Source organism: Vanessa atalanta, chromosome 9 (assembly GCF_905147765.1).
Source record: "Vanessa atalanta chromosome 9, ilVanAtal1.2, whole genome shotgun sequence".
Taxonomy (NCBI): Eukaryota; Metazoa; Arthropoda; class Insecta; order Lepidoptera; family Nymphalidae; genus Vanessa; species Vanessa atalanta.
Genome location: NC_061879.1, coordinates 9,982,650 through 10,002,500, shown reverse-complemented (window position 1 = coordinate 10,002,500; position 19,851 = coordinate 9,982,650). Strand labels below are relative to the sequence as shown.

The 19,851-nt window shown below is 32.2% G+C and overlaps 2 protein-coding genes across 50 annotated transcripts in view; both read right to left on the bottom strand.

Moving 5' to 3' along the window:
• The window catches only part of LOC125066627 (Down syndrome cell adhesion molecule-like protein Dscam2), a 62,332-nt gene extending 54,814 nt beyond the window's left edge, over nucleotides 1–7,518 (bottom strand). For all 49 annotated transcript variants that reach the window (XM_047674800.1, XM_047674809.1, XM_047674819.1 and 46 more), the window contains exons 1-2: nucleotides 7,428–7,518; nucleotides 1,758–1,910 (exon numbers count right to left, since the gene is read on the bottom strand). In XM_047674800.1, coding sequence (XP_047530756.1) covers nucleotides 1,758–1,806 — 49 coding nt within the window. In that variant the 5' untranslated portion in view covers nucleotides 1,807–1,910; nucleotides 7,428–7,518. The remainder of the gene's footprint in view (nucleotides 1–1,757; nucleotides 1,911–7,427) is intronic.
• Nucleotides 7,519–8,027: 509 nt separating this feature from the next.
• LOC125066463 (glycogen phosphorylase) lies at nucleotides 8,028–18,697 on the bottom strand. The gene is made up of 8 exons (XM_047674538.1): nucleotides 18,335–18,697; nucleotides 15,000–15,231; nucleotides 13,695–13,879; nucleotides 13,504–13,615; nucleotides 12,307–13,424; nucleotides 10,974–11,260; nucleotides 10,339–10,540; nucleotides 8,028–10,026 (listed from the first exon to the last, which is right to left on the bottom strand). Exons 1-8 carry the CDS (start codon nucleotides 18,572–18,574, stop codon nucleotides 9,880–9,882), a joined length of 2,523 nt encoding a protein of 840 aa, XP_047530494.1. The 5' UTR covers nucleotides 18,575–18,697; the 3' UTR covers nucleotides 8,028–9,879.
• Nucleotides 18,698–19,851: the final 1,154 nt, after the last annotated feature.

The window sequence follows — 19,851 nt, the reverse complement described above, 5'->3', positions numbered from 1 at the left end:
AAAAATTACTTTTTTCTATCTTTCTTTTACGCGCTTGAGCTTAAGCATAATCACTCCCCAAATTATTAACCAACTATTTTTTATTTAGCTGCGCTGTGCCATTTTATCAAACAACACTTCGAGTACCTTCGTTTTTTCACACTTTTATATCTCGTAGTATTTCTAAAAGTACTTATTAGAATTTCAATACGGGAAAATGGGCAACCTGATGGTAAGTGGTCACCATCGCCCATAGACATTGTGTAATAAATATTAATAGTATTTAAACCCGACCAAACAATTAAGTATTATGGTACCTCATTACAAGTCTTTTACCGACAATATTAGTGTGTAGTTGAATCAGACCAACACACGACGTTATACACTTTATTAATTTATCAATTTATCGTTGAATATTTGATTAAAAAAATTTGTTCGATGTCGTCTTTTTCTTTTATAAATAGATAGGAAGAGTCCAAATAATCTCGTTCCAATTTCAAAATTATAGAATTTTATTTATTTAAAGACAATCGATGAACATCTTTATGGTAATCATACACATACAGCTTGATCGTATTTTTATCGCGAAAAGATAATAAAAAATGATATTGAGATGCTGAGTGCAGGTGAGATATAATAAAAACTTAAACTTAAAATTAAAGTGAGCACTCTCGCTTAGTTTTACGTTTTAGTTCCTACTCAGTTCTGAATACTGACATTACCTGGTAAGAAGTACATAAACATACAGATATTTTTATCAAAAAATCTATGGATTAAGTTTACGGATTGCAAAGGACTCGATGAGAGGTCAAATGCTTTTTCTTTGACACTTTGAACGGCAGTAATACAACCAGCAAGTAACAATACTAAGTATTAGGAGTACCAAGGAGTACCTTGGCGGTGGTATTTGGTGGTACCAACCCAGACGTATTTTCGCAACAGGGGGATTTGCATTCACTTTCTACATATCCTAACGTTTTTTTTAATTTTAATTCTCTTTTATTGCTTCATAGTAACGCTATCTGTCTTTTGTTTTATAATAAGACAAAAATATTATAACAATAGCCGCTTGAAATAATGAAATTGTAAATCAAATCCAAGTTATTTCCTGTGAAATAGAAAGTCAGTGAGACAAGCGATCCGCTATTTTCTCCCGTGATGTGTCTCACGGGTTTCGCTGTATTGATCGAGGGAATTTGCTGGCTACAACATATTTCCTGGGAACCGCAAACTCTTGTGACGTGCGTGAACGTAAAATGATTTACGACTTTTTATTTTATAGAAAAAGATAACCAAAATTACAAATCAAATATGCAAACTATATATATATATATTTATATTTTGTATGGCAATGATAAATCACTAATAACTATTTATATAACATACATTTATTGATTTTGTTTAAGATTATAAATAAAATAAAATGTTTTGTGTTAAACGTTTATCGGAAAATGCAGTTACAGAACGAAATGCTAGCTTTTGTAACGTAACGGGTGATTTAGAGCTTCTCGTATTCTTAGTTGTAAAACAGTTCGGTTCATAAGTATTAAATACGATCCTATAGTTTTGGATTCAAATCTGCTAGTTAGGTATGGCATTTTACAAAATTAAAATTAATCTGTTTCTATTGGTATTATAATTGCGAAAGTGTGTTTATATCTTTCTCACAGAAACGGAGCAATGCATCAACACGATGCCGTGCATATAAATAGTTTATGGGTCGGACACTACTACTAAGAAACCGGAAAAACTTATTTATTTAAATACATTTCGCTTACCTATAGCGAGCAGCGCCACGAGGACCGTGAATCCGGTGATTATCGCCATGGCAAACAGTCACTTAACACTTCACTGATTAGAGATCACTTCTCACTCAAAACAAAACAAATGCTAGATGCACTAGCCGCGATGCGGCCGGGCTTTGCCCGAATCTGAAACAAAAATAAAAAAGTTGTTAATTACACATACTTATAAATCTTTATGAAATTGACACGTGAATTTATATTAAAGCTTTTCAATAGATATTCTTATTTTAAATATAAGTAATTACAATGTTTTGTTATTATAACGGGTAACATAGGATCACGTCGGATTACATATTTCATTGCAAAAGTGTGGTGGTGGTCACTGGCCCCTCTAATCCCCAATGCTTTTTATTAATTTAGGGTGCACAACCCTCGAATTAATATTTCTATTCATTTTTTAGAATATTTCACATAACAAGCTGGCAATAATTAACCGAATCAAAATAATTTTTATATTTTTAAAATTTAAGTATGATATAAAAATGGAATGAAACCATGTTTAGCTAAAGGTAGTTGATTTCGAAAGGGTCCATTGCAACACCTTAAAAATGAACCCAAAAATATATTTAATCAGGCGTTTTTGATAAATCGAAACATATATAATATAAATAAATGATATGAGATAAGCTTCCGAAAAACAGATATTACAATTTTGAGTACCCTGTTTGTTGGAATATGTCAATCCACGTATCGATAAAATTGGTAGGTAATGGGAAGGTATCAAAAGATTGGGTATTTGTTGTTAGTCTCATTTTAGAACGACTTTAAAAAAAAACAATAATTAAAAACAAAAATACGAAAAAAGAACTAGCATAACTTTATATAAAGTTTCGCACACAATCGCAATGTTTTGATTTGCAATAATATCGCAAAATGAATTTTGGATACTTAATCTTACACGTGTATTTAATTATTCGATAGAGCACGACGAGCTCGTGACTTTGACTCCATAACCAGCTCGTTGCTTACAAAGGATTCCGGAAGTTCCATACAATCGACCCTCCGCTCTATCTATATATCTATATATCTATCGCTCAATGACATAATCGTTTGAATATATAAACAAGTTTTATTTAATATACTGACTGAGTACTTCCAATTTTTAAATCATTTCCTGAAGTATAAACCTATGTATACTTACTATGAGACCTTTTTTAGGAAGTACTTAAGTGGAAAACTGTTAAACCAATATATATAAAACTTATACCAGGAAACGAATTGTGTTTCAGGAAAGCTTTTAATATATAATATTATTATATGTAGCATCAACTGCTCTTAAAAATTTAGACTAAGGAATAATACATACAATACAAATTTTTTTTAATACAATTTTTTTATTAAATAAAACCTTTTATAATTTCAAATAAAAAATAAAATTAAATACTTATTTGAGATACGAATAATGTTTGTTAGGAGAATAACAACTATTATATTTAGTCTTTTGTTTTTCATTTCATTCCAATACACAATGTTTGTAGCGTGAGTTTATAAAATTAACACCATCGTGAGTACCTAACTATTATGACATCATCATATAATTCGATTGCATGCCTTTTTAAATATTCAATTCGTTCGGGTTTGTGTTTCTAGCTTAAATTAAATGAAAAATCTTTATTTACAGACACACAAATTCAGTAAAGAAAATGAGTTACGATACTTGCAAGTCATATAAATAAGCAAAACTAAAACAGTACCAACCTTTTTTATTTTCTGTGTGCGTATTATTGTTTGGTAGCTATTGATGTTACCAATTAAAAAAGAAATGGAAAAAAAATTATGTGCAAAACATTAAACCCATATAGGTTAAGTGATTATTGACGTTTTTGATTGTGTCTATTACTTGTGATTGTGTGTATATTTCGAACACACACACAACAAAAAATAATACATCTAAACAAACTGAAAATAAAGGTTCTTATAATTTAAATGTAAGAGTGGCAATATTAATATATTATATATAATTTATCAGCTTGTATACTATACATTTATACACGTTTAGTTTGTGGTTCCCCCAGCCCCAGTTTCTATAGTAAGGAACATGAATGCTGCGCGTGAGTGACGGTAGAGTTATTTTCGGTTTCCATTATCCAGAAATGGCTACACAAAGTTTATGTATGGATTTCACGAGAGCGAACGTTTTTATTGATCAAAATCATTTACATTAAAAACCAGAATCTTAAAATATTTTATTAATATTTCTTCGTCAGTTCGATCTTTTCTAGATAAGTTATTCGAAACTCTAGTCATATTCGTATATTATAATGAATTAAATTATTAATAAACTTAAAGAATTTATATTTTAAAATATTCAGTATTGTTTTTTTTTTTTTTATATTTTATACACATACAAATGTCAATGACTGCTGCAATGAATATTTTGTAACGTGATAATATGATAATGTAATTGTTATAATTACTATGGCAGCTGTTGGTAGTGGTAGATAAACGTTAACTATAATTATGACGACTAAGGTCATCAGGCGTAGAGATTGCGTGACTACCTTGCTTGGTACTCCACCATTTATGCGATGGTAATTTATGATACGAGCTACCCGCGTACCTCGTCTCGTACATTTTAGTTCATTGTGGTCCTCAGACTATAATGAACTGAACCGAAATGAGTTTCGAATTGATCATGTACCTTTCATTAATAAGAAACATCTCCGACTCGTAGATAAAAAATTGGTACTTTTATGTGGAATCGTAAGCTGTTAAATACAAAGATTTTTATTGCGTGATATTAGTTGAATACTTGCAACTGTCCCGGATTCATACGGGTACAGTAAAGGTCTATACACAACTTTTATATTCAAGAACAAACAAATAAAGAAAAATTTTTGTTTTTCCGGCTAGGAAATTTTAAATTCTTGGTTTTTACTAAAATATGCATATGTTATAAACCATATATGCTTATAAACCTTCCTCTTGAATAGCTCTTTTATTGATGGAAACCACATTAAAATCCATTGCGTAAATAATTTAAGATCTAAGCGTACCGACAGCGGGATACGACTTTGTTTTATACTACGTTTAGAGATAGTTAATACTAAGAATTTAAGCAAATAATGTAATGAAATATAACTGGAATTATAAATCTTTTTCAAGTTAATGTACAGTATAACATGTTTTGATCGTATCTTAAATGTTTCATAGAAATACATTTTATGAATTACTTCTACTTCTGAAAAAATATTTCCATGTATTTTAGAAAGACTTCACCACTATTTACCCCATATATTTTTTTTAATTAGAGAAATGTAAAATAAAGAGATAATTAAATAAAAAAACATATAGAGTTAGTGCTCATTAAAATATCAACAGTTGAAGAGAGGGCGTGTAAGAGACGTGAGAAGGAATTTGTCAATTGCAATACTGTGTGGGGGTGAACTCTACACGAGATAGACGAAATTCAACCTCGAAATTTGAACCTTGTTTCAACTGCATAAGGTGCAGTAGCGTTAAAATAATATTGAATCTGAATGAACGGTCTTCCAGACGGAACGACAAACTCGATACTCTTATGTACTATTATATATAATGCTCTTTAGACATATCGATCTCTGCTGAACACCAGACTGAAGAAAGATATAAGTCGCACGTTTTATTACATTCCTAAAATAAGATTTATATTTAATATCGGTAAAGTTTAAACTTCTCGTCCCACGTGCAGCCTAACTTTTCTGATACAAAGCAAAAAAGCTTTCTTTTTTCTTGTCGTCTGAAATAGTGATTAAATAATAAAGTACTATGAAGTTTATCTAAGCACGGGCATTTCTTCGAAGTAAAACATATATCGCGTTACATCCGGATAATGTGTGTCTTGTTACAAACACGTAGGTAGGAAATAAGTAGTTGGTAACGTAGAATGGAATATTTTCACTACGGCATGTCTAGGATAACCTTAAACCACAGATTTTTACATTTATTTTATTATTACAGTTAAGTACATTCCTTGAAAAAATATAGACTATAATCTCTATGGATTTAAAAAATATAAGACACCATGCTGCGAAAAAATTAAACGGATGAAAGGTTTTCTACCTGACATCTTTTAGAACAAAACCATCTTGCTCCAACCGCTTTTCGGATTGCACCTGCCCTTGAACGAAAACAGGCTCACTGAATGGAGCCAGCCATATGCTCAACTAATAATATCTATTGAAAAAATCCAGCCTCCAATTTCTTGTCCAATAATAATTATATTTAACAAAAATGTAATGGGGAAAAAATACGTTACAATGTAAGTTTGAGCGTGTCACATACAATATGACCGATAATTTGTATATTCTCAACTAATATTAATAGTACTAAACAAAAACACGTGCTCGGAATATATAATCGAAATAGAAGAGTTTTATTTTGCACACATTTATATATAGGATATTATAAAATTAAGCTTAAAATTAATGTATAGCTCAATGAGTATGGCTAGGACGTCTTATTGCTTCTAGCAATTTTTCCAGACCTTTGACAAATGGATTTTTGATGAGGGTTTTATAGTACCTCTGGTTTTATATTGCCATGTACATAGATGTCTACGACTGAACTCCAGAAGATGACCAGAAAAAAGTAATCTATATTTAAATAAGATATAATTATAACAGTTTTAGTGAAAAAACTAGATATACATTATAAACATTGTCTGTATTTAATATTATAAATTGCTAACTAATGTTCATCTCATCTAAACGGTTTGCGGGTTTTAAATCTTAGATGATATGGTTTCAGTTTAATTTGCGAATAATAAAGGAAACGTTTCGTTTAACATAACAGTATTTACGGAATCGGGTCTATTGAGACTATTTATAGAACGTCTACTATCGGTCTATCAAAAACACGAGTATAAAATTGCCCTTAGGCGTGGTCGGTTAATTATCCTATGGCCTAAACAATATAAAAATATCGTCGTAAATGCGAATACTGCAATATATTCTAGTATTACTTCTGACATTTACTATGAATCACTATTAGTCACCTTATACTTAAACATACTTATATATTTTATTTAATCTTAAATTTACATAAAAAGTAACTACGGTTGAAATATATGGATATAAAAAATGACTAAAGAATTATATATAAAGCAAAACATGACCTCTAATGCTTTATATTTCCAGCTAATACTGTATCAATCCATTTCAACGTAACTAGAGATTTTTTTTTATGAATTAAACAAGTACTTAAATGTTAATGTTTATTCTTCTCTACATAATTTTTAATTTATTAATTATCGACAATTGTGTAGTAAGAGACTGCGAAGGACGAGTGTTTAAACATAAATTGCGATCAATGTTTGTTGTGACGATGTTTATCTATATTATCGCGAATTGATTACAATTAATCGCTTCCTAATTCACCTGTATCGATATATTTTTCAATTAATCACACACATATATCGCACATATGCATTATGTTTGATACGTATGTGTATGTACTATCGTTGCAATTTATGTTTCAACTTCCGACTATTTTGGCTAGTGAAAAGAAAATTGAAGCAGGCCCAGGCGAGCGACTCTACCTACACTTAGGACAACATCGCTATCGATCGCAATGGCGCGTTCCCCGGCCGGCATTTCCCAAAAGTACTCTTGAATAACATAAAAGTATAATGAAATCGAGTTTAAAATAATGAATCTGTACTACCTGAGAAAGGCGAGCGGTGGCTCAGCGTAGCTCCCACAACACAATTCACCACAACACACGCGAGAAGACGAGCGGCAATACCGACCCGCCCAAGCTAAAGACGCCGAATGAGCAAGTACTATTGTACTCTGTAGTAGCTCCCGCATGAACGGCCGATGACATCCACCGTGCGAGCGAGACGGCGTTATCGTCTCTGTCCGTCCGCAGTAAACACCGAGTGGCCGATCCTTGCCGAGCACCGACGAATGTCAACGACATAAAAGGAGCAGACACGTGAATTGCGCACGCAGGATTCACTGCGTCCTGCGTGCCGATCTTGAATCGAGAAATAGATTGAGTACACACGCGAGCTCCCAGACCCTTCCCTGTCCGTAAATTCAAGATGGCGTCAAGGAAGTTAATTGACATTCGTTGTCGAGATCGTTATCCACTTCCTTTATAATAAATGGTTTAACCATCAAATGTGCATTCGAAGTACATTTATATTTCTATAGAAATGATTCGCTACTATATATTATACTGAACATCAACAATAGTTCTACATACAAATATCCAAATTATTTCTAATTATATACAATAAAATGAAACTCATTATTAGTAATTCAAGTTTTATTAAAATTTTATGATATAAAATTTTATAATACGCGGTACAGGAAAAACATTATATATAAAATCGATTATAGAATAAAATAAACGTATAAATTTTCATCATACAACATTAACGGCAGTGGGTTAAGTGTTGAAAAATTAATACGAAAAGGTTCTGATATAATGTAAAATTCGTTAATGTGGCTTTAAGTTGCAAAGTAAATAAAAAGAAAACACATAAATATTATTTATTGCACGAGTACATCAGTGAGTGTGAAAGTTATAATGAGAAGTATAATTATCGCGTTCTATATATTTTAATTGTATAGTGTATTGTGATCTGTACGTAATGCGGTTCTTGAGGTTTGTAATGTATCCGTTAAATCTTTGTTTATTGAGATACAGTTTACTACCGACCTTTGGTCCGTAAGACCACACTATGAACTTAAGTAAAAACCTAGGAATTAAACATGTCTCATGTAGTCTAATTTTATATTTAATATATGAATTCACCAAAAAATAGGATTATACATATATGTAATAACAGATTTATTCTATACAACGCTGTGAAAATATCAATCGGTCGCGGTGACCGTACGTCGGTAGTTAAAAGGTTAAGAGATTGTACAGACCACAACACAAGGTCTCACTGAAATTTTAAAACACTATAATAGTTTTTCATTCATTTTAAAATATTCAGACATTACACTTAACGCCACATAAACGACTATACGGGGATCATATAATATGGCACACATCAAAAATATATTCGTATATGTAAAAATATATCTATATATTTCTTTAGTAACAATAATAACAATACATAGGAACAATATACGGACTTAAGCTGTTTCTACTTTAATCTCAAAACCAATGGCTTTAGTTTCTAGTAATATAATATACTCTATGAAATATTTATATCTTTCCACGTTTTCTACAATTTAACTAATTAATACATCTTTGTATTTATCACTAATTATAATAACTTCCAATTAAGCAGACACATCGACATAAAACACTTTTACTTTTTAAACATTAAAATTTTGCTAAGAACCTTCCAAATTGATTAATAATTTAATTAAACAATGTATATGTTATTTAATATAATATATTAGGATTACACGTCAATTAGAGAATTAACGTCTACGAAAGTACAGACATACATTAGATTAGACTAGATAAATAGATCTAACAATGTTTAGAAAGGTGCGAGAAATAATAAATAATGAAATTAAATGTGTTTTTATAAAAATGGAACCCTGTATAAAGATCCAAAAATAATATCATTGATGTTTGTATCCTTGTGTTAGAAAAGCAAGTAATATGTAATTATCAAAAAGCACCTTAGGCAAGTCTATGGCATGGTTAATAAAGATTAGTGGGTAAATAATAAAATATATTAAATAAAGCATATATATAATTATAATGAATTAAAAGGTATAATCACTAAACTAGTATCGAATTAATTTGACATTAGTACCTATTTTTCTTATTCGATTGTAAAAGTTCAAGACAGTTTCAATATATGAGAAATCTTTAAATATATATATGATTTTCGCTTAAAGTTATATCTTTGACATAATATGCAGTCAACATATATAGTTATCAATAAGATTTGTAACAAATCTGGTTATACAGCTGACAAGATTTATCTATTGCATTTTTTTTACTATAATGTTGCTGCCTCATTTATTCTTTGTATAAAAATTATCGTTTTAGTGTAATATTTTTTAAACTACTAACATACCAAAATGTGTTATAATCCCAAGCATCATACCCATTTCTATTGTAAGAGATAAATGTTTAAACTTCGGTGTAGCTCGCCGAGCTGGGCGGCCTGGGCGACCTGGGCGACCTGGGCGACCTAGACGTCGCCGGGCGCGGGCAGCTTCTCCCAGGTGGGCTCGACGCCCCAGATCTCGCGCGCGTACTCCGCGATGGTGCGGTCGGACGAGAACTTGCCAGACGACGCAATGTTCTCGATCACCATCTCCGCCCATTTGGATGGGTTCTGCTCAAAAAAAAAAGAAATTCATTTAGTTATACATCATAGGTATTTCTCGAGATTTATTATTTCATAGTTTAAATTTAATAAAGCGAAAACACACTAATTTAATTTGAAAATAATTGATATATTAGATTGGAATATACATATAAATATATATTTTTAATTACTTTTTAAACCTTGCACATACATTTGCAACTATTAGGTAACGTTCATGTTAGTCCGTTCCGCACTACCGGTTGCAGCGAAACGATTAAAATTTCAATTTCAGACGATGTCAATTATCGTGGGTAAAAAAGTTAAAGGAAATAAATGAACCTGGTAGACTCGCGAGACTTTGTCCTGCGCCTCGATGTAGGCGTCGAAGTCCGCGAGATGCAGGAAGCGGTCGTGGTGCAGCAGCACGTCGGCCACGCTGGAGAACCGGCCCGGGTCGCCCGGGGAGAAGAACCCGCTGCGGATCTGCTCCACGCACTGCCGCAGCTCCGGGTTGCGCTCGTAGTACTCGTACGCGTTATAGCTGCCCAAAGCGTTACTCATTAATCATTATATTACTAAGCCGAGATGACCTTGAATATAGGCAATCTTTGATACCTTACTTTATTGAGACGTTTTTGACCGAATCAAACAACGGATATTGATTTGAACCAGGGGGACAATTCCAGTAACTTAAACCTTTTTAATTTCTCACAAAAATTATCCTAACTTAACCGTAACTGTGGAATTATTCTTATTTTTATTGGTTCCGATTAAATTTCGATTATATTCTGATCCAACTTTGAATTGCAATTGGACCGTTGTGTTTATAGAATAGGAAAGTGGCTGATACATTTCGATTCAATTATGATAAAGTCGCAATTTTTCGGGGCACCTGGATAGGCCACATAAATCGTCTCCAAAAATTACTATCGACAAAAATAAAACGAAACTTTCAAAAACTACTTTAAACCTACCCGCGTTTCTGCAGGGCTTCCACGTCGTCGACCCGCATACCGAAGATAAAGAGGTTGTGCTCGCCGGCTTCTTCCGCCATCTCCACATTGGCGCCATCCATGGTGCCGATGGTTAGCGCTCCGTTGAGCATGAACTTCATGTTTCCAGTTCCAGAGGCTTCGGTCCCCGCCGTCGAGATCTGTTCGCTGAGATCGGCAGCCGGCATGATGCGCTCTGCCAATGTCACGCGGTAGTTTTCCAAAAATATGAGCTTCAATTTGTCACCAACGTCGGGATCGTTGTTGACCTAAAAGAAAATTTCACGTTATCCAATCATCCGAACTTTTATTTGAGCAATTCACTGATATGCAATGAAAACACCGATAATTAATACACACTGGAAGGATTCATTAGACCTTTACGGTCGTCTGGCTGCCTGATACCAAAATAATGAATATGCTAGTAAGTAGTAACCACATATGTGATTTATGACCTAAAGTGGTTATTGGGATTTGCTATGTTAATAACCCATAGGCCGGCACGATGACTGAGATGAAGTGACTTTTTCAAACAGGAATAACACGGCTTTTTATTTAAGTATAATTTCACATTATGCGTCGATAAATAAATGACAAAGAATCAACTTTAATTATTATGCATATTAATAAAATATGCGCGATCGAATCTATTGCGAGAAATAAAGCACGGGTACATTCGAAATAATTAAAAGAAAACATGTGAAATTAAGTAATAATCTTCCTTCTTTTAAAATAAAAAATAAATATCATATATATTTTTTTTTTTATTTTGTATCAGAGTCAATTATATTAATAAAATGTTTTCTGATTATTTTATATCAAATAGATGTAATACAGCGTGCCAATATTTCTATAAATATATTATTATCTATGAATATTTATTAGATAATAGATATGTGAATGTTTAGCAAGAAAAAATTTACCATTTGAAACGTTAATATGTTTATTTTTATTTTTATGTTTGAATTTGATCATCAGGGTCAAATTTAAGGCAAAATATAAAAAAAAAAAATTTGCAATGTTTATAAAAAAATTAAGATGAATATAATTAAAGTTCCTCGTGCAACTTTTATGGCACTTTATCGTAGTTTATACGACGTCATTTATCGCGATTCAATCACGTAAATTGGGTCATTAACGAACGAGTATAACCTATTGGTTATCGTTTATCAGATATCCAAGAGCAAAAACCTTTCTATTAAACAAAAATGAAAAATAAAAAAAAACGGCAAAGAATTGGCGGATAAATGAATATAGAAGCGTTATAAATTAATTAAACAAATTAAAAATATCTCAATCAATCAAAGCAACTTACCGTGTTGCCAACAGCGCATGCCAGGGCAATTATTTGCTTAGCGATGTAGTAACCCGGGGCAGCCTTTCCACCAATCATAACAGTTCTTGGTGTGATGGGAGCAGACGGGTCTCGCTTGATTCGGTTATAGAGAACGATCACATGCAGAATGTTCAGAAGCTGGCGCTTGTACTCGTGAATACGTTTCACTTGCACGTCGAACATCGACGCCGGATTTATCTTGACTCCGGTGTCTCTTTCAATAAGAGATGCGAGCTTCAGCTTATTCTCCTGCTTTACTTTCATAACGGCTCGCTGGAAAGCTGGGTCTTTTGCCCAGCGTTTCAAATCTTGCAGCTTATCTAAGTGGACGGTCCAGTCCTCGCCAATTTTCTCACAAATGATGTCAGAGAGACCTGGGTTACATAACAGTAGCCAACGACGGGGTGTAATACCGTTGGTTTTGTTTTGGAACTTCTCTGGCCACATTTCAAAGAAATCATGGAATATAGTCGCTTTGAGAATTTCAGAGTGAATGGCCGCTACACCATTGACGGCGTGGGAGCCGACCACGCAGAGGTTTGCCATGTTAACTCGTTTTTCTCCTTCTTCCTCAATAAGAGACATGCGACGTAAGCGGTCCATATCACCAGGCCAACGCTTTTGAACCTCCTGGAGGTGAAGGAAATTGATGTGGTAGATCAATTCCATGTGTCTCGGCAGAACATTTTCTAACATAGTGCAGGGCCACCTCTCTAAAGCTTCGGGTAGGACGGTATGATTAGTGTAAGCACAGCACTTAACGACTAGTTTCCAAGCCTCCTCGTATGGTAATTTTTCGATATCGATCAGAATTCGCAAGAGTTCCGGGATAGCGAGAGCTGGGTGAGTGTCGTTCAGTTGTATGGCTACTTTATCTGGAAGACTATCGAAAGTAGTTCTAACTGCTTCACGGCTGCCAAATTTAGATGATTTGTATCGTCTAAGAATATCTTGCAGTGTGGCGGCGCACATGAAATATTCCTGACGAAGTCTCAGTTCCTTACCCTCAAAGAAGTTATCGTTAGGGTAGAGAACTCTTGATATATTTTCCGCAACATTACGATCAAGGACAGCTTGAATATAATCTCCGGAATTGACTAAAAAGTGAAATGTACATAAGTTAATTTTTAAATGAATAATTTCTAAACCTAATTTTTAATGAGAAAATCTACTTACAGAAGCGTAGGTTGAAATCGATGGGGCTTTTAGCGGACCACAGACGTAGCGTATTAACGACGTTGTTATTGTAGCCCGGGATTGGATTGTCATAAGGCATGGCGAAGACTATCTGTTTTAAATAGAGTGATTTTAGATAGATATTAAATCACGACGAAAATAAGGTAATACCCTAAACAATTTCATTTTACCTGAGTGTCGATCCATTTTTTCCCCTGCGGCGTATCTACAACACGACCGTAGAAGTTTACGGGCAACATGAATTCGGGACGTGCTTTCTCCCACGGGTTGCCGTATCTTAGCCAGTCATCCGGCTCCTCCTGTTGTTCGCCATTCTCAATCTTCTGCGCGAAGATACCATATTCATACCTGATACCTGAGTAAAGTTAAAGAGAAAAATCTATTTACCTACTCTTACAGAGACATTGAATTGATTTGAGTTAAAAAAGAACGTAAAAATCCTCAACAGCAAGTAAACTTTAGAGATGAGAATATTTATATGTTTTGTAGATATTTTATGCTTAATCAACGAATCCGATATCAAATAATGAAAAAAAAACAATGTAAAAATTGAATTTTACAAAATAGCTTCGGAAAGTATTCAGTATTCATCTTATTCTGCAAAAATATCGTTTAACAGGAGATCATGTGACAAGCACGCTATTTGCGAATGTGCTGAATGATAAAGTCAAAATTGTAATGTTTATGTTCTAATCTAACCTAGCTAATCAATATTTTTCAAATGATATTTTACGTAATGCATCTGATAATTATTTGTCAAGTAAAATATTTATAGGGTTTCGTATAATTCATAATTTTCTTTTAAAAATGGACATTTTTATTTATTTTATGAAACGACAGGATCCAATAGACTGATTCGTCTATGAAAGTAAAGAAAAAATACGACATAAATTTCATGAAAAAAATATTTTTTTGGCTAACCTACGGATGCTCAACACTCCGGACAAATTACCACTACTTTTAGGGGTTAACAAACATTAAATTGAAGGTTTAAAAAATCTTAATTTTAAATGTTTATCAACGTTTTATACGACTTCATGTCGATTTATTTCAAAGTAAAATATAATCTATAAACATAGATCATTGAACTGTGAGTCACCTTGCGAAGTTTCGTTTAAGATAAATGTCATGAGTGAATATGATGTTAAATTGTTAACTTTCATCCAACATCTTCATGTTCTCTTTGTTTACAAACACTTAACGAACTTTCAAGAGATATTTTTATAAATGCTCTGTTCGTTATGGCGTTGTTATATGTTCGCGTATTGATAATTGGCGCCGACCCAATGATGTTTCGTCCACTTGCTTCAATTACTTTAATGTTATTGTACAATTATTTTCAATCGTTTTTAAAATTATACTCGTTGCCACGATGCAGCTATTCAGTTAAGAAAATTAATTATACATATACTAAGATAATTGATATCGGATACGGTTGAAAAAACAAAACCGAATTAAGTACAAAGTTTAAATACCGTAGCCATAAGCCGCGAGTCCAAGGGTTGCCATAGAATCGAGGAAACACGCAGCGAGTCTACCAAGACCGCCGTTGCCGAGACCAGCATCTTCCTCTAATTCCTCAAGTTCTTCAATGTCGAGTCCTAGTTGATAAAGTGCTTCATCAACAGTTCCTTGGATACCGAGGTTGATCATAGTATTCTGAAGGGATCTTCCCATATAGTACTCCAAGGAGAGATAGTATACACGCTGAAATCAATGTTAATGTTATTACATAATCTTAAATTTTTTTTTAAACATAAGTTATCAAAACTTCGTGTGTATCCGATTGGGGTCATGACCCATTCCAAATACTATACGTCAATTTATTTTTTAAATAATCAATTTTCGAAAATTTTATAAATTCCTTATACATTTAAATAAGAAATTATATTTTGTCTATTTGTTAGGACGCCAAAATGAGAGCGAGCGTGTTATGACTTAAATATAAGATTTTATTTTTAAGAGATTAGAAGACTTCATATTGACCTCCACCTCTTAATATACAAGAAATATGAACACCCCAAAGTATTTAGCTGCGGCCGCTCTTGCGTGTACTTTACATTGTTTGGTAGTTGACAACTACAACGGAATAAAGTAGCCCCTTATAGTTACTAAATTGGCTCAAAACATAATACATAATAAGACGCGCTTACGTTTTTGCTTCAAATTGCGCATCTAACATAAGCCGTTATTTATATAGGATATGTATATTATTTATATACCTCAAGAGGAGCTATATAAATCATATAATATTTAAATACAAATAAACAATTAGGTTCTATGTAATTAAATATATTTATAAAAGTCAGATAATACCAAAAATATGAGCTAGAAATAGAAAATTCATTAGCAAATTAACAAAATAAAAGATTAATGTTATATCTATCAAATTACAACACGAGATACTGTATAAAAATAATGACAATCTTATTTATTGTATAACGTTATAGGTTTATAAACAAAAGATTAATGCTTTTATTATTGTAATTATAATCATCTTAACCGCAACTTGACCTGTCTTTAAAGTTAATAGCTTATGCTTTTATTTCCTTGACATGTTGTTCTTCCTCTATTATTATATCTATCTATTATTATATATACTAACTAATATCACTGAGGAAAGTTGCTTTTGCTTTTCCAGTTTCACACGTAACTACAATTCGATTCGACATAGAATTTCTTTATCGTGACAGTTTAAAAACTTTTAAAAATTCACTTAAGCCATTATATACTTGTATAGTGTATATTTATATAAACAAAAGTGTCGACCGTCGTCTGCCATATTTTAGGCACTGAAGCTGCATTCTGGTATAAGTTTAAATTTATTTTCTTAAGTAAAAAGATAGCTTTAGTTCAGTAGATTTTTCAGTTAGGTTACAAAAATACGTCTGCTCATTTAAGGGATTATTATTGATCATGATGTAGTTCATCAATCTACGAACAATATTAGAAAATGTTTGTTATGTCGAGATAATAATGGTAAATCGGCGCTCTTTTAGGTGGGTCAAACTAATTTGGACTCTTACAACTACTAGAAGTAATAACACTCCTAGCCTGCCTAAAAATTTTATTACAGAGTTCGTACGAGTACAATAAGCCTTTATACGCTATATTACGCTGTTTATGCGGGCAATACATTTTATTTCGTTCCATACTCGATACTTCCATATATATTTCAAATCTTAAACTTTTATTTCGGAACTCTAAAAATATACACGAAATTCGCCCTTGTCTTTACGGTAGGTTAAATTAAAACAGGATTGGCACATTGCTACGTGGTTCCCGGCATTGTTTCCATTTATTAAATAAATTTATGTTAAAACTGATAGTTATGACTTACTAAATAATGTATGTCAAATTAATGAAATATAGGTATAAATTTTTGCTAGAAATAGACGTCGCCTCAGTTACTTGCGATTATATTAACCGAGTGCCTTGTGGTGATTGCTCTATTATTATTTAATGAGGGTAATCTTCGGTTTACTATGCAGTGAAGTTAATTTAAGACAGTGTTTTCTCAGATTGTTTTATTTCATGAGAATTAGAAACGTAGGGCGTGCTATATAATATATATCCATTATATTTGCACTGAGTAAGAGGACTGGATAAGCGTAGGGATCACTTAGCGTTTAACCAATAAAAACAGTAACCGACTTACGGTACAAATTTCAATCGACTGTCTTTTAATACCTACACACTCAAATTATAAAACAATAGAAGGATGCAACGTAATAGTAATGCTAAACGAATACAAATTCCCAAAAATGCGAAGTCTTTCACTTAGTACGTCAAAAGTGCAGTCTCTTTTAAATTATAAAAAAACTGACTAAATTCAGTGACCATTGCAGTACCTTTATCCTTAATAGTAATTTCATAAAATCGTTGAAATTGAAATAAAAATATTTAAAAACTAAATTTTCTAATTTTAAAATTAATTATATTTTTATTAAGCGTACAATTCGTTTTTAAATTGAATGTTCAATACATATTTTACACTGCAACTAAGTACATAGTTTGAATTATTATTTTGTCATAGTATACAAATCTATTTTATTTTTGTCTCCTTCTACCTAATAACAACAATAATTTGTTGTAATGGACTTTATATTTGCAAAAACATATTTTTACAACATTTTTTACTTTTTTTGTAACTATTTTATAATACCTATACATTAATAAGGTAGTAGATATGTACACTATAAAAAGAAATAAATAAATAATACACGAGTTATTTGTAAACTTGATTTACATTTCATTTGATTGACTAGCGTGGTTAACATAATTTTTCAATGGATTTTTTTAAATTCATCTTGCTCAAGATTTAAAGTAATTAAAATATGTATAAATAAATATATTTTAATCCCTAAAATAAATTTCAATACTACATAAAGTATTAACTATATTCCCTTTTTTGTGATTGTATGTATATTTTATTGATCAGATTCACTTATTTTACAGATAGTGTTCGGTATTTATATATGTATATCATTTTTAATTTTAGCTTTTTGAACAGCATATTTTAAAAAGTTAACTATTAAAATTAAATTGAGTTTTAAGTGTTCGTTTGGGAGGCATTTCTCTTGATTTAAGTTTTATAAAACAAAAATTGCATGCAAAAAATACATTTGATTTCATAATTAAATTATTATTTTTTAATTAAATCCTTTTTATTTGTAATAAGAAAACTGTGGATCATATAATAAATACCTAGTTTAAATTATTAGATCTAATTATTTTTATCAAAGTTATCTCAGATTTATATTAAAGAATGAAGTTTTAATAACTAAATATTAACATAAAAAATTTATACCTTGGGGTCCTTTTCATAATAATACTGTTGTGTTCGAATCCAACGGGATACGAGATGATCCCGAACAGTATGCGCCAGGGCAAAGTAGTAGTCTCTGGGGGTCGCAACATTTCGGTCCTTTACTAATGTATAATGGACATGCCGGTTAAATGCCTTTTTCACCTCTGCTACGTTTTCTACACCAACAATACCTCTAACAGATATTTGCTTACGCTTGTCTGAATCTGTTTGCACGCTCATTTTTATGATTTTGCTTCAGCCTACAAAACAGACTTGTATAGCTGCCAAAACCTGACTGAATAATTTTACCGCGATATCGGTCACCTTGACAAGGTCAAACATATAAACTCGACCGCTAGCAACTATACTGTTTCTTCCACAGGTTTCATCTGACGTTTGTTATCTGTATCGCCTACAGTCATACGTAATTTATGCGTTCTATTTTTTTTCTATTATTTATATGAATGTAGGAATGACATTTTACATGATTTTCTAATTATTGGCTTTCATATACAGTAAACTATACTCCAATAAAAATACAAAATAATAATAATTTCATATGACTTATTATGTCAAATAAAATAAACTCATTGTCATACAATCATATGCCAAAATTAACAGCTGCATATTGTCAAACTGAAATTGTAGTAAACACTAACACAAAGTCACAAACTTCTTCACAGTCATTTTTTTGTAGTTGGAGATCATTTTATACTTTCTGATTTCGATTAAAAAAAAACATTAATGCGTCCTGCCTTTTCAATATTAAATTCTTTATTTGGTAGTTTTTACTCCATCATCGGCATCCTACTCTGGGGTAATGCAGTTGACATTAATACTATTTTTGTACTGCAGAAGAGGGCTATTCGTGCAATTTATAACCTGAGGGCTTAGCCAAGTTGACATTCTACAATCGTAATCGCTAATAGAAAACTAAACAAATGTATGGGCATGACGTCATCTCAACGCTAAGTCACGTGATCAAAACAAACGAATAGAAAAGTCGTAGACAAGTTGACAATCGTTTAAAGTGATAGAATTGAATATAATCGTTTCTACAACGATAATCGCTAACTCCATACAAAATGGTAGCCAAGTTACAGTTTTGACAAGCGCTGACGAAACGATGTCGAAGTTTTTTATCGATAACTAAGCGATCTTAGAGACTCAATAGTTAACGCTAAAAAAATGGCGTCTTATTTGGTGATCGACAAGTGTTTTGTTTGTTAAACTTATTTTTTTCTATTATTACCTTTTAAAATGCATACTTTAAATATGTTGTGGTGTGCTCATAATGAAGAAGTGTGGCTTAGGCGGCAAAAAAGAGACAAAAATCCTCAGTGCATGGAAAACATACGCGAAATTCCGGCAACATATTTGTGCAGCAATTTCGGCTAGACAAAACAATCTTTGAAGCTCTTTGTCGTGAACTCCGACACAAGACTTCGTTAAAAGGAACCGAAGAGATTCCCCTCAATGTTAAGGTAAGTGCTTAATAATCTTATTGATAATTTATT